The sequence below is a fragment of the Squalius cephalus genome (genome assembly GCF_949319135.1).
Source record: "Squalius cephalus genome assembly, chromosome: 11".
Lineage (NCBI taxonomy): Eukaryota > Metazoa > Chordata > Actinopteri > Cypriniformes > Leuciscidae > Squalius > Squalius cephalus.
In genome coordinates this window covers 16,378,682-16,391,482 of record NC_137132.1, presented here as the reverse complement: position 1 = coordinate 16,391,482, position 12,801 = coordinate 16,378,682, and the positions used below count along the sequence as shown (strand labels likewise).

Sequence of the window (12,801 nt, the reverse complement as noted above, 5' to 3'; positions counted from 1 at the left end):
ATGTAATGGTTAAAGATGAATAAAAAAGTTGAATACTCAAAGCATGAGTCCGCTCGGATCAACGATGAATGTCTTCATTTGGTATTTTCTAATGAAAAGTAAAAAATGCATGTCATCTCACTGGAATTATCATTTCCTTTCGATAAATTTAATAACCGAGACCCTAGCCACTCCCAAAACCTTCAGAAATTACTAATGCTTAATACCTTGATGGAATCCGAACTAAACATTTTATTATTTCCATCATCTAGCAGCTACTGGAGTGTGACAAGTGCCGAAACAGCTATCACCCTGAGTGCCTGGGACCCAACCACCCTACCAGACCCACCAAGAAGAAAAGAGTCTGGGTACTTACACACTCTCAATCCTAGATGTCTGTAACATCTGTTATATTTTTGCTACATTCTCCCATAATTATTTTTCCTTCTGCCACAGATTTGCACCAAGTGTGTGTGCTGCAAGAGTTGTGGAGCCACCAAACCAGGGAAGGCCTGGGATGCCCAGTGGTCACATGATTTCTCTTTGTGTCATGACTGTGCCAAACTCTTAGCTAAAGGTCAGTGCTATACATCCTGGATGTTTATTGTATGTTTCTAAACTATCACTTAACTATGCAATGTTTTTCTTCTCCCAGGCAACTTCTGCCCACTCTGTAATAAGTGCTATGATGACGATGACTGTGATAGCAAAATGATGAAGTGCAGGAAGTGTGATTGCTGGGTCCATGCCAAATGTGAAAGTTTAACCGGTGAATTATCTGTTATTCTCAACATCTCTTATCTGTCTTGTGGCATTACACCATGAATTTCAACTAATAAAAGTTGTTGCTTCAGCTTTAACATCACAGGAATAAATTGCATGTTAAAATATAAAAAATATATATTAAAATTGAAAATTTCTCACAATATTAATGTAGTTTTGGTCAAATAAATGCTTTCAAAAACATTTAACAGTCTTACCGACCACAACTTTTAAATGGTAGTGTAAGTATTTAGTTAAGATCTGATCTGTTCTAACATGGCTATGGTTATTAAAGATAAGGTAGCATTCTAGATTTTGGATGTTTCTGTAATAAACCACTATATAGGTAATCTTTCTCTTTATATATTTAGATGATATGTATGAGCTCTTGTCTAACCTGCCTGAGAGTGTGGTCTACACCTGCACAAACTGCACTGAGCCCCATCCCGCTGAGTGGCGGGCCGTCTTGGAGAAAGAAATTCAGAAATCCATGCGGCAAGTTCTCACCTCCCTGCTCAACTCCCGTACATCCACACACTTGCTTCGCTACAGACAGGTGAATTGCCATCTCCAATCCTAGAAGTTCTCACCAGCTATATTTTCACCACCAAACTTAGTGATGGCTCTATCTTCTTTGTCTCAGGCGGTTATGAAGCCACCTGAGTTGAACCCAGAGACAGAAGAGAGCCTTCCCTCGCGCCGTTCCCCAGAGGGCCCTGACCCCCCTGTGCTGACGGAGGTCTCGCCACCAAATGATTTGCCTCTCGATTTGGAGTCTGTGGAGAAGAAAATGGATTCTGGATGCTATAAATCAGTGGTGAGAGTTTATAAATATGTCCTTTTTGAAACACTTTAAAGCAAAAAGCTTTTATCTTTCTATTCCTCTTTGAAAGATTACCTGCTGCCTTTTGAGCCTCTAATGCAGCAGGGTTCATATACCGGTCAAATACATGTGAAGGCCAGGTGTCAATTTCTGCTCCTCTCTTTCAGCTGGAGTTCAGTGATGACATTGTGAAAATCATCCAGACAGCTTTCAATTCAGACGGAGGTCAGCTAGAGAGCAGGAAAGCCAACAGCATGCTCAAGTCTTTTTTTATCTTGGTGAGGAAAAGCTGGTGGACACACAATTCTGACAATGGAACATCTTGCAGTCCTACATTATTGTTTCTGATGTCACTGTTATATGTTACAGCAAATGGACCGAATCTTTCCATGGTACAAGGTGAAGGAGTCCAAATTCTGGGAGACGTGCAAAGTCTCTTCTAAGTGAGTCTTTCCCATGCATCTAATGATTTTTCAATTTGTTTGATTCTACGTTTAAAATAGAATGATTCAAAGTCAAAATGTAGAGAATGATTCAATTTAAATTCTTTGGTCAGAAACAATTTTCAGAATTCAGGAACAAACTATGTTTAGTTTGATGGTGAATAGTGGGACCAGTTAAGCTAGTATGAGCATCGAAAACAACCTCACCGTCGAGTGCCTGTCTATTCTTTGCTCTCTTCTGGAGCAGAACTATCACCTTTCCATAGGGAATGCAGCCTGTATGGTCTAGTTCCATTGTTTGAGGTCGACAGGCAGTGTCACATTTCACATGGGTGCTTTGACAAGTCTTGTGGTTGGCATTTGGTTTGCATGTTTGTATACTTCATTTGTTACCATGAATTATTAAGTGTGTGTGCGTGCATGCCTGATTTTGAAAAGTGTCTTTAATGAGAACAATGTTTATATTATTTCATTTTGCAATTATGATATGAGCTTTTAGTCTTTTTATTTATTTATTTTGATTTGGCCTTTGCCACTTTTTTTTCTATTGCATACTTTCCCCCTCTCACTGCCGTTGAGCACCTAGGCAATTTAGTGTATATTTATGTGACATTGAACATTTTTAAAGGGTACTACTGTAAAAACATACATTTGTTCATATGTTAGGTAATTAAACAATGTTGTGTAACAAAGACATGACTAACAAGACAGTGTTGTATCTTTGCAGTAGTGGGCTGCTTCCCAATGCTGTTCTGCCCCCTTCTTTGGATCACAACTATGCCCAGTGGCAGGAGAGGGAGGAGATAGCCAGGGCTGAGAAGCCTGTGCTCATGAAAAAGATCATCCCAGCTCCCCATCCTAAAGCCCCAGGAGAACCCAATTCCCTGATGGCCCCCACACCACCTCCTCCTCCACCCCCCATGCTTATCCATGGTGAGAAAGTTGCTCATAAAGAAAGCACTATAAAAACTAACATGTAAAGGAACTACTTGTGTGATACATACTGTTAGGAGACAAATAACTACATTCTATTTCATTCTGATTATTTTTCAGTTCAAACTAAGTTAAAGTGTTAAAGTGTATGTAGATAAGTAACACGGGAATATTTCTTTTGATTTCAGACCACAGCCCTGAAGACAGCCCTGTGATTCCCCCTCCTCCTGGTGTTGGTGACAATAGACAGTGTGCGCTTTGTCTGAATTATGGAGATGAGAACACAAACGTGAGTAATCACCAACCAAAAAGAATACATTAGCATGTATAGATATGGATTTTTAATTATACAGTATTTTAATTTTGATTTGTAAGACTTTGGGTAATCTGTTTTCTAGGACTGTGGGAGACTGCTTTATATTGGCCAGAATGAGTGGGCCCATGTGAACTGTGCACTGTGGTCAGCGGAGGTGTTCGAGGATGTTGACGGTGCTCTCAAAAATGTCCACATGGCAGTCGGCCGAGGCAAACAGCTGGTACACGATTAACAAACACGACACATGGCTTAGATTGAGTTACAGTACCATAATACACATTTATGTAATTTTGTTGCCGAATAAGCCTACTAAAATGGCTATAGGCAAAAAAATCTTTCCCCACCCAAAAACAGATTGCATTATGCTTTGCTTTTTCAGCAATGTGAGAACTGTCACAAACCCGGAGCTACGGTGAGTTGTTGTCTGACCTCCTGTACCAACAACTACCATTTCATGTGTGCACGTCAGAAGCAGTGTGCCTTTTTAGAGGACAAGAAGGTTTACTGTCAGCATCACAGAGATCTTATAAAGGGCGAGGTAAGGAATCATGCATGCATCAGTAAGCAAGTTATGTTTTTGTATATTTGTTGTGAAGTGTTGAATTTATTATAAATAATAAACCTTTTTTAAAGGCGGTGCCAGAGTCTGGCTTTGAAGTGACTCGAAGGGTCGTTGTGGACTTTGAGGGAATCAGTCTGAGAAAAAAATTTGTTAATGGGCTTGAACCAGATAATATCCACATGATGATAGGTATGTATGTCTTTGCACTGTGCTTGCTATTGATAACTAATAAACAAAGTGCTCTACATCAAAGTGAAATGTCACTTTTGTTTTGGTCAGGGTCTATGACCATTGACTGTCTTGGTATGCTAACTGAACTGTCAGATTGTGAGAGGAAGCTGTTTCCTGTGGGATACCAGTAAGTCTTTGAAATTACAGTGTTGTATTTCAGTAAGCATAAGATATAAAATGAAATGACCATTTGATCTATTTACACAGATGCTCAAGGGTCTACTGGAGCACTCTAGATGCCCGTAAGCGATGCGTTTATAAATGTAGAATTTTAGTGTGCCGCCCCACGATGACCGAAACTTTCAATAACAACACAGTAGCTCAAGAGGAGAACCACACAGTTGCTCATAGTCCTCCACCTGTTTCATGTAAGTAGGTTTAGATTTATTATAGTCCTCATTGAGTCATTTTGTTGGCATTTTAAAAACTGATAATTATTAAACATTTCAGCTGAAGTGGATGCTGCTTTGCCTGGACCCACAGATTCCATAAAACCATCAAATGTGCCTTCCACACCGAAACAAAGGGTTTATTTTAGGAACAGACACCCCAGCTACCCACCATGTAATCGTTCTCCCTCAACCAGACCACTTCCCTCCCCAGGTTTGAGTTACTATAAACAGTATTTATATTGCTTTATCTCCTTTATTAAAGTTTTTTTTTTAAATGTTGTTCAATGTATTTTCTCCCCTTTAGATGGTTTTAGTAGTTTAGCCCATGAGATTGTGACTGTGGGGGACCCTCTGCTGAACTCCAGTCTACGAAGCATCGGATCTCGTCGACACAGCACTTCCTCCATCTCCACTCAACAACCTAGGCAAAAGCTTTTCTCCCCTCCACAGGGAGGCACAGGATCCATTCAGACAGGCAATTCATCTGCCCCTTCCCTGTCCTCAACCTCTAAGGAACCTTTACCCAGGGACACAGAGAAAGGAAGAGTACCATCTGGAGAGAGATCTCACAATCGAGAGGCAAATTCAGTAAACAGCGGAGCACAGCGTCAAATCAGTTTTGGTTTCATTGAAAGAATAGATTGTAGTAGAGAGGCATCCAAAAAGCAGTCTGATGTTGAGAGTTTTAAGTCATCGCAACCAGCTAGTGTAAATCAAGTATCACCACCTCTCGGAACTGCAGTTTTGACAGGACATCAGAGAGGAAGTGGCAGTTTAAAAACCGAGAAAGGGAAACAAGCCACTAAAGATACTGACCTACCAGCTGGAGCCACTTTTATGTCCAGTCATCCACTCGCCACTCTTCCAAAAGACAAAGCTAATCCAATCAAGGAAGGAAATGTGACCTCAATGGCTGCATCAAAAGACTCAGGAAAGACTGGGTCTCTGCAATCGGTTTACAGCAAAAGTGGGAGTAGGAAGTCTCATGACTATGCGTCTGGCCCAGCTGCGGCAGCGGCAATGAAGCCTCTCTGGTCGTCTGGTACCAAGGTGGGAGAGGAAGAAATAAAGCGTGGCTTCCAGGCAAGTGCTGCCGTGACTGTTAGTCATGGAACCTCTAGCACCAAAGAAAAACACTCCAAAGTGAAAATGAATGTGAACAGGGATGTTTCAAAAGAAAGAAAAGAGACTCCTCAGAACCGAAACCCAGTTCTCAACAGCAACTCTAAAAGCGGTAATGTCAAAACACAAGGTCAGGGTCCACCTCCTCACAACATTAGCAATAAAGACACCGCACTGAGCAGCAACACGGGATCTGGTACAGTGGAAGTTAATAAATTGAATCAGAAGGAAGTGGAGAAACCATTGAAGTCCAAAGAGAGATTTAGCTTTGAGAAAAAGCATAGTTCAGCCATGGATGCTATTCAGCCGAAAGCAGGAGGCGAGAGAGGTATTAGACCACAACAGGTACACCCTAAATCAAGCAAAGAGGTTACTCCAGTGGTGAAGAAACAAACTGAGAGGCTGCCTATATTGTCTCAGAAAATGGATCCTAATGGTACCAAAGCTGTCAGCATATCCCCTAACACAAACACTTACACTTCTGTTACCCCTAGCAACCAGGGCCCCCAAAGAAGGTCCTCCCGAGCAGTGGTTTTCTCCCCATCTGCAAGTTCTGAAAGCTCTGAATCAGACAGCCACATCCACCCGGATGATCCTGAGGAGCATCTGTTGGATCACCAGTGTGCTGAAGATGGGGAGGACAATAATTTAGAGGACGAAGGCAGCATCGATAAGCACCATGAGGAGGATAGTGATGGTTCGGCAGGTTCAGCAAAACGTAGATACCCAAGGCGGAGTGCTCGTGCTCGATCGAACATGTTCTTTGGGCTAACCCCTTTCTACGGTGTCCGGTCGTATGGTGAAGAAGACATACCCTTCTACAGAAGTGGTGAAATCTCCATGAAGAAGCGTACTGGGAGCAGCAAGCGTTCAGCTGAAGGACAAGTCGATGGGGCAGATGATATGAGCACATCATCTTCAGCAGACAGTGGAGAAGATGAAGAAGGAGGAATTGGTTCAAATAAGGACACGTATTATTACAACTTCACACGCACCATAATAAACCCCAACTCTGGTCTTCCATCTATTGCAGGTATTGATCAGTGTTTGGGAAAAGGGTCGCAGATCCACAGGTTCTTGAGGGACCAGGCAAAGGAGCATGAAGATGACAGTGATGAGGTATCAACAGCTACCAAGAATTTGGAGCTGCAACAAATTGGCCAGCTGGATGGTGTGGACGATGATTCTGAGAGTGACGTTAGTATAAGCACTAGCAGCACAACCACAGCTACTACTTCGTCCACACACAAAAGCTCAACAAAAAGGAAGGGTAGAGAAAGCAGGGTAGAGAAATCAACCATTGACTCAGGGAAGGAGGCAGAAAATAACACAAGTGGTAACAGTCGTGAAAGTCGTAAAAATCAGAAGGATAACTGTCTTCCATTAGGGAGTGTGAAAACACAAGGACAAGACCCCCTTGAAACTCAGTTGTCACTCACCACGGATCTCCTCAAGTCTGACTCTGATAACAACAACAGTGATGACTGTGGTAACATCCTGCCTTCTGATATTATGGAGTTTGTGCTCAATACTCCTTCAATGCAGTCTTTGGGACAGCAGACAGAAGCTCCTTCTGCTGAACCATTCTCTTTAGATGAGAGTTATGGGGTGGATGTTAACCAAAGAAAGGACATGCTTTTTGAAGATTTCACTCAGCCACTGGCCAGTGCTGAACCTGGCGAGAGTGGGGTGAACACCTCCATTGCTGTAGAGGAGTCATATGGTCTTCCTCTTGAGCTGCCCTCAGACCTCTCTGTGTTAACAACCCGAAGTCCCACCGTAAATAATCAAAATCATGGCTCACTGATCTCAGAGACCCCCGACCGTACTATGTTGGCTCTGGCCACAGAGGAATCGGGAGTCGAGAAAATTGGGAAGAAACAGAGAACAGGGTCCACTGTATCCAGCAAGAGCCCACAGGACAGATGTACTGATTCCCAGGTTCCGGAAGGTCACATGACCCCAGAACACTTCATTCCTGCACGCATCGATGGCGACCATATCACAAGTCCTGGAGTAGAACCTGTGGGAGAGACTGGAAACCGAGATCTGACGAGAACTACTAGCACACCAGGTCTTCCCAGCTCACCCACCTTGCCTCTCCAGAGTCAGAAGTTCATCCCTGCTGCCACTGTTAGCTCAGGTCCCACTCCAATTGCAAGCTCTGCTGTTCAAGCTACCGCCTCTCAATTGAAGCCTGGCCCAGAGAAGCTGATAGTGTTAAACCAGCATCTGCAGCCACTCTATGTATTGCAAACTCTTCCCAATGGTGTATCCCAAAAGATCCAGATTGCACCATCTGTTAGTGCAACAGGTGTCATGAACACTAGTGCCCCTGTTTTGACAGGCCTCAGTGGTAGCATATCCACCTCTCAGTCCATTTTTCCTGCTGGCGGCAAAGGTTTAGTGCCTGTACCTCATCACCCACAAATCCATGCATTCACAGGCACCTCTCATACTGGTTTCCAGCCAGTCATTCCTAGCACCACATCAGGCCTCATCATAGGAGTCACCTCCCATGATCCCCATATTGGTGTGACAGAAGCAGGACATAGGCATGATCATGCCCCTAGTGTTGCTATGGTATCTAGTGCTTCCTCCATCACCCCAGCTCCGACTATGCTCCCCTCTGGACATGGCAAGAAACGCCTAATTTCTCGTCTTCAGAGTCATAAGAGCAAGAAACAGGCGCGTCCAAAGACTCAACCCACACTTGCTCCTTCTGATGTTGGGCCCAATATGATAATAAACTTGTCACCTTCACAAATTGCTGCAGGAATCCCTGCTCAGACAGGCCTGATGGAACTAGGGACTATAACTGCAACTGCCACACCTCATAGAAAAATTCCTAATATCATAAAACGCCCAAAGCAAGGGGTAATGTACTTGGAGCCTACTCTCCTTCCACAGCCCATGCCTATTTCAACCACAACTCAGCCTGGCATATTGGGACATGATTCCTCAACTCACCTGCTCCCATGTACTGTGTCAGGGCTCAACCCAACTCAGTCCGTTTTGAATGTGGTGTCGGTGCCTTCCAGTGCACCTGGAAACTTTTTAGGAGCAAGCTCTGTATCGCTGAGCGCCCCAGGACTCATTAGCTCAACTGAGATCACAGGATCTATAGGTAACCTCCTTATTAACCCTCATAACCTGAGCCTTCCAGAGCAACAGATGGTTCTTCATTCAGGAACCCCAATGATGTCTCATCTTACTAATCCTGCCCAGACTTCCATTGCAAGTAGCATCTGTGTTTTTCCCCCAAACCAAAGCATAAGCATGTCTGTCAACCAGCAGGTAGAGAAAGGAGTCTTGGCAGATAAAACCCTTGACCCAAATGTCAGTTCAGCTGGTCAAGTTGCTCTTGCCCCTAATCTAATCGCTCAAGAACTGAACAAAGGTCATGTCGTTGGCGTCCTCACTCAGAGCTCACGAACCTCTCCCATCTCTCGACCACCACATCAGCAACAATCCTCAAAGTTATCTGCTGGAGCAGCCTCTACAACTGTTGGGAAAGGAAAGCAAAAGGCTAAAAGACCTCGACCAAGCCCAGATAAGAGCAGTGGAAAGAAACACAAAGGACTTCAGTCAGATACACCAACTGTTGACGCATCTGCAATCCAATTATCATGTTTTCCAGGGTAAGAGTCTGAAATTTTATAATGCATCTTGCTTATTGTTGGTAAAAAAAAAAAAAGTTGAAAAGTGCTAACTTTTTTTCTTTTTGTAGTGATCGGGAACTTTCATCACCTGAGCCAATGGATACAGGGCAGTCAAATGTAACTGGTTCAAAAAAGAGGTAAACAATAATAAGAATCAATCTTAAATTTTCAATTAGGTATCTGACTGAATTAAACTCTTTTCCTTTTTTCCTTTCACAGTGACTCTGCCACTATGACAGCTGATTCCTCTGCTCTTAAACATAAAACCATGGACACACATAATGAGAAACCAAAGACTGCAGGTGTGTAAAAGGTCAGGTCTTTCTGTCTATCTCTCTGTTAAATGTTGCAGTGGTTACAGATACATTTTTGTCACATTTTTTGCAGGACTACCTAGTAAGGGTGATGGGAAAGGATCTAATGCATTCTCAGTGGAAACGCCTGATCAAAGGGACAGTGGGAGAGACTCCTCTCTGGACTACAAGCCCAAGAAAGGGCTCATATTTGAAATCTGCAGTGATGATGGATTTCAAATTCGCTGTGAAAGTATTGAGGGTAAGTAAGATCTAGATAATGATGTGTAATGCGAAGTTTAGACCCGATATGGATTTTAATGTTCATTTGTTTGATAATTACAATCAGTTTGATAATTACAATCAGTCTTCTGTGAAATTAATTTCCTGTTTCAAAATCATTTTTTGTTTCAGAGGCCTGGAAGTCCCTAACAGATAAAGTGCAAGAAGCCCGGTCCAATGCTAGACTCAAGGCACTTTCATTTGATGGTAAAAACATAATAAAGCATTTATTGTAAACATTACACATATTTTGTTTTACTGATCATGATAATTTGGCAAGTTCTGAAAGCTGTCCTGTGAGAAATACATCTTGTATTTCAAATCACTTTTCTTTTTCAGGAGTGAATGGGTTAAAGATGCTGGGTGTTGTTCACGATGCTGTAGTGTTTTTACTGGAGCAGTTGTATGGAGCTAGGCATTGCCGGAACTACAGGTTCCGCTTCCATAAACCTGAGGAGCCAGAAGATCCTCCTGTCAACCCTCATGGATCTGCCCGTGCTGAGGTGTACCACAGGTATTTGTCATGGGCAGCGTGGTCTGTTTCCGATCCCTGAGCATCTTAAACCTTTACAGAATTACTTCTTACCCTTTTCTATTGTGCAAAGGACTGTTGTGAATGTGAAATCTTTTAGAGACTAACTGACTTTTATCTGCTTGAATTCATAATTTCAGGCGATCAGTTCTGGACATGTTTAATTTCCTGGCTTCCAAACACCGTCAGCCTCCTGTGTACAACCCCCAGGAGGAAGATGAGGAGGAGATGCAGCAGAAGTCTGCACGGTGAGTCACCTTACTGACCCTGTTCTAACCTTTTTTCAGTTATGGATTAAAGCATCAAAACACCTGGTGTTTTCACAGACGGGCCACCAGCATGGACTTGCCACTGCCCGTGAGGTTCAGGCACTTGAAGAAAGCATCCAGGGAAGCTGTGGGTGTCTACAGGTATATACACTTTCTATTTAAACCAAAAATGGTTGGATTGAAAACAAGCATGCATCTTTGTTGCATACCTATTCATCCTATGTATTGTTTACAGATCAGCCATACACGGCAGAGGTCTGTTCTGCAGGAAGAACATTGACGCTGGAGAGATGGTCATTGAGTATTCTGGCAATGTCATTCGCTCTGTCCTCACTGACAACCGGGAAAAGTACTATGATGGCAAGGTAGAAATCTAATACTTGGTCATCTATTAGTGCAATGCATTTAAAACAAACAACTTTACCCGTGTTTCTCATTGTTTTTTCTTTTCTTTTCTTTTTCTTTTTCTTTTTTTTTTCTCGGATTTTCTTCATTTTTCACAGGGCATTGGCTGCTACATGTTTCGTATCGATGACTACGAGGTGGTGGATGCCACCATGCACGGCAGTGCAGCCCGTTTCATTAACCACTCCTGCGAGCCCAACTGCTACTCCCGCGTGGTCAATGTTGACGGTCAGAAGCACATTGTCATTTTTGCCATGCGCAAAATCTATAGAGGAGAGGAGCTCACATACGATTACAAGTTCCCCATTGAAGAACCAGGCAATAAGCTGCCTTGCAACTGCGGGGCAAAGACGTGTCGCAAATTCCTCAATTGAAAGCGAACTCACAAGCTAATACCGTCTGTGAAATGCTATCAAGGGTGTGTAATGCCAGGGAAGAGACGTTTTTAAATGTTTTTTTTTTTTTTTAATGAAGCAGGCTCAGGTTATCAGAAGGTTAATGGTATTGTGCCTCTTAAGTTGTTTAATTTTTAGAAAAGAGAATTGAGCAGAGTCACAATGGTGAAGATTGCCCTTATGTCCCCTTTATTAATGGCCGATTTAAGAAATTAGTGCCCCCTTATTCTTAACTTTTGTATATGATCTTTTATTTTACCATTTTGTTTTTTCGAAGAAGGATATTGTGAACAGTTTTAAATTTGTAAGTCAAGTCTGGCCTGCCCTTACTTATTGAGTGCGACAAATTACTGAAAAAATGCCGCATCGTTCCATTCAACACCAAAGTGCAATTTTGGAAGGGAAAGATTTAATGTTTTTAGATTGACAATACATAATCCTTTTTTAGCCTGACCTGTTTAGACATCTCTCCCTTTTTGAATGTACATTGAAGCCTTCAGAGCATCCATGGTCATCCTTGCCAAGCTGGGCCTGATTCTCTGTATGAAAGACTGTAAATATTATCTCAGAGGAGAGATGATGAGGGGAAACACTAGGGGGAGCAGTGGTCTCTGGAATAATGGTCCTTAGAAAGACGAGATTGTCAATGTTCTTTTAGTCAGTGGTTGAAAGAAACTTGTTTGAGATATGAAGAGTAGGCGAGCAAAGAGCTTGGGATCTGTAGGGGCTTGCTGGGTTGAGATCCTGGTGGACTGACAGCCAATGGACCAGAGCAATTTCTGAGGTCTGGGGGGAATGACATTCTTTTATTTACTATACATTTTTATAGTAATTCAGAGAGAAAGTAGCTTAATGTATTTCAAAAAAAGAGTATAATTTGCATGATCCAAGGCTTCTTGTGAAACCTTGTAGATTTAATTGGTTTTAGCTCAGTCCAAATGCTATTACCATATTATTATTTTTTATTTCTCTCCCTAGGCCCATAGTTCTGTGTGAAATTGAGATTGTTTTTTTTTGTTGTTGTTTTATGAGGCAATTTAAAACTTGACTATTTTTGTTCTGTCTTGTCACTGACAGAAATATAATTCATTGAATATGTGAATATGTATATTTTTCTATACAAATGACTAAAAAAAAAAAGCACTCATTGGTAAATAGCACTTAACAATGGTATTTATATTTTTAATAAAACATTATTTATTTTATCAACATTTTTGTAGGAAATAATAGATTTACAACACTAATGCTTTGTCCAGACATTTTTATAGTGCTGTCTTCTAAAAGATTTTTTTAGTTGGATTTTATTTTTTTGTAGACCGAATGTTTCTTTCTATTCCAAAGACTGAAGCAGTTACTGTTCCCACAGAGTGCGGTCCACCAGAGGCTCTCGTTGTGAACCC

At 42.1% G+C, this 12,801-nt stretch overlaps 1 protein-coding gene across 1 annotated transcript in view; it reads left to right on the top strand.

Moving 5' to 3' along the window:
* kmt2a (lysine (K)-specific methyltransferase 2A) overlaps positions 1-12,530 on the top strand; it is a 28,936-nt gene extending 16,406 nt beyond the window's left edge. Inside the window, exons 11-35 of the mRNA XM_079885129.1 lie at positions 252-347; positions 436-556; positions 635-748; positions 1,113-1,297; positions 1,385-1,558; positions 1,732-1,842; positions 1,934-2,007; positions 2,735-2,940; positions 3,129-3,229; positions 3,339-3,476; positions 3,636-3,794; positions 3,890-4,007; positions 4,098-4,176; positions 4,257-4,417; positions 4,500-4,652; positions 4,746-9,204; positions 9,294-9,362; positions 9,445-9,527; positions 9,613-9,780; positions 9,933-10,007; positions 10,140-10,314; positions 10,473-10,580; positions 10,659-10,742; positions 10,837-10,966; positions 11,105-12,530. Of these exons, the coding sequence (XP_079741255.1) occupies positions 252-347; positions 436-556; positions 635-748; positions 1,113-1,297; positions 1,385-1,558; positions 1,732-1,842; positions 1,934-2,007; positions 2,735-2,940; positions 3,129-3,229; positions 3,339-3,476; positions 3,636-3,794; positions 3,890-4,007; positions 4,098-4,176; positions 4,257-4,417; positions 4,500-4,652; positions 4,746-9,204; positions 9,294-9,362; positions 9,445-9,527; positions 9,613-9,780; positions 9,933-10,007; positions 10,140-10,314; positions 10,473-10,580; positions 10,659-10,742; positions 10,837-10,966; positions 11,105-11,380 (7,617 nt within the window). The 3' untranslated portion in view covers positions 11,381-12,530. The remainder of the gene's footprint in view (positions 1-251; positions 348-435; positions 557-634; positions 749-1,112; positions 1,298-1,384; positions 1,559-1,731; positions 1,843-1,933; positions 2,008-2,734; positions 2,941-3,128; positions 3,230-3,338; positions 3,477-3,635; positions 3,795-3,889; positions 4,008-4,097; positions 4,177-4,256; positions 4,418-4,499; positions 4,653-4,745; positions 9,205-9,293; positions 9,363-9,444; positions 9,528-9,612; positions 9,781-9,932; positions 10,008-10,139; positions 10,315-10,472; positions 10,581-10,658; positions 10,743-10,836; positions 10,967-11,104) is intronic.
* The last annotated feature ends 271 nt before the right edge of the window (positions 12,531-12,801 follow it).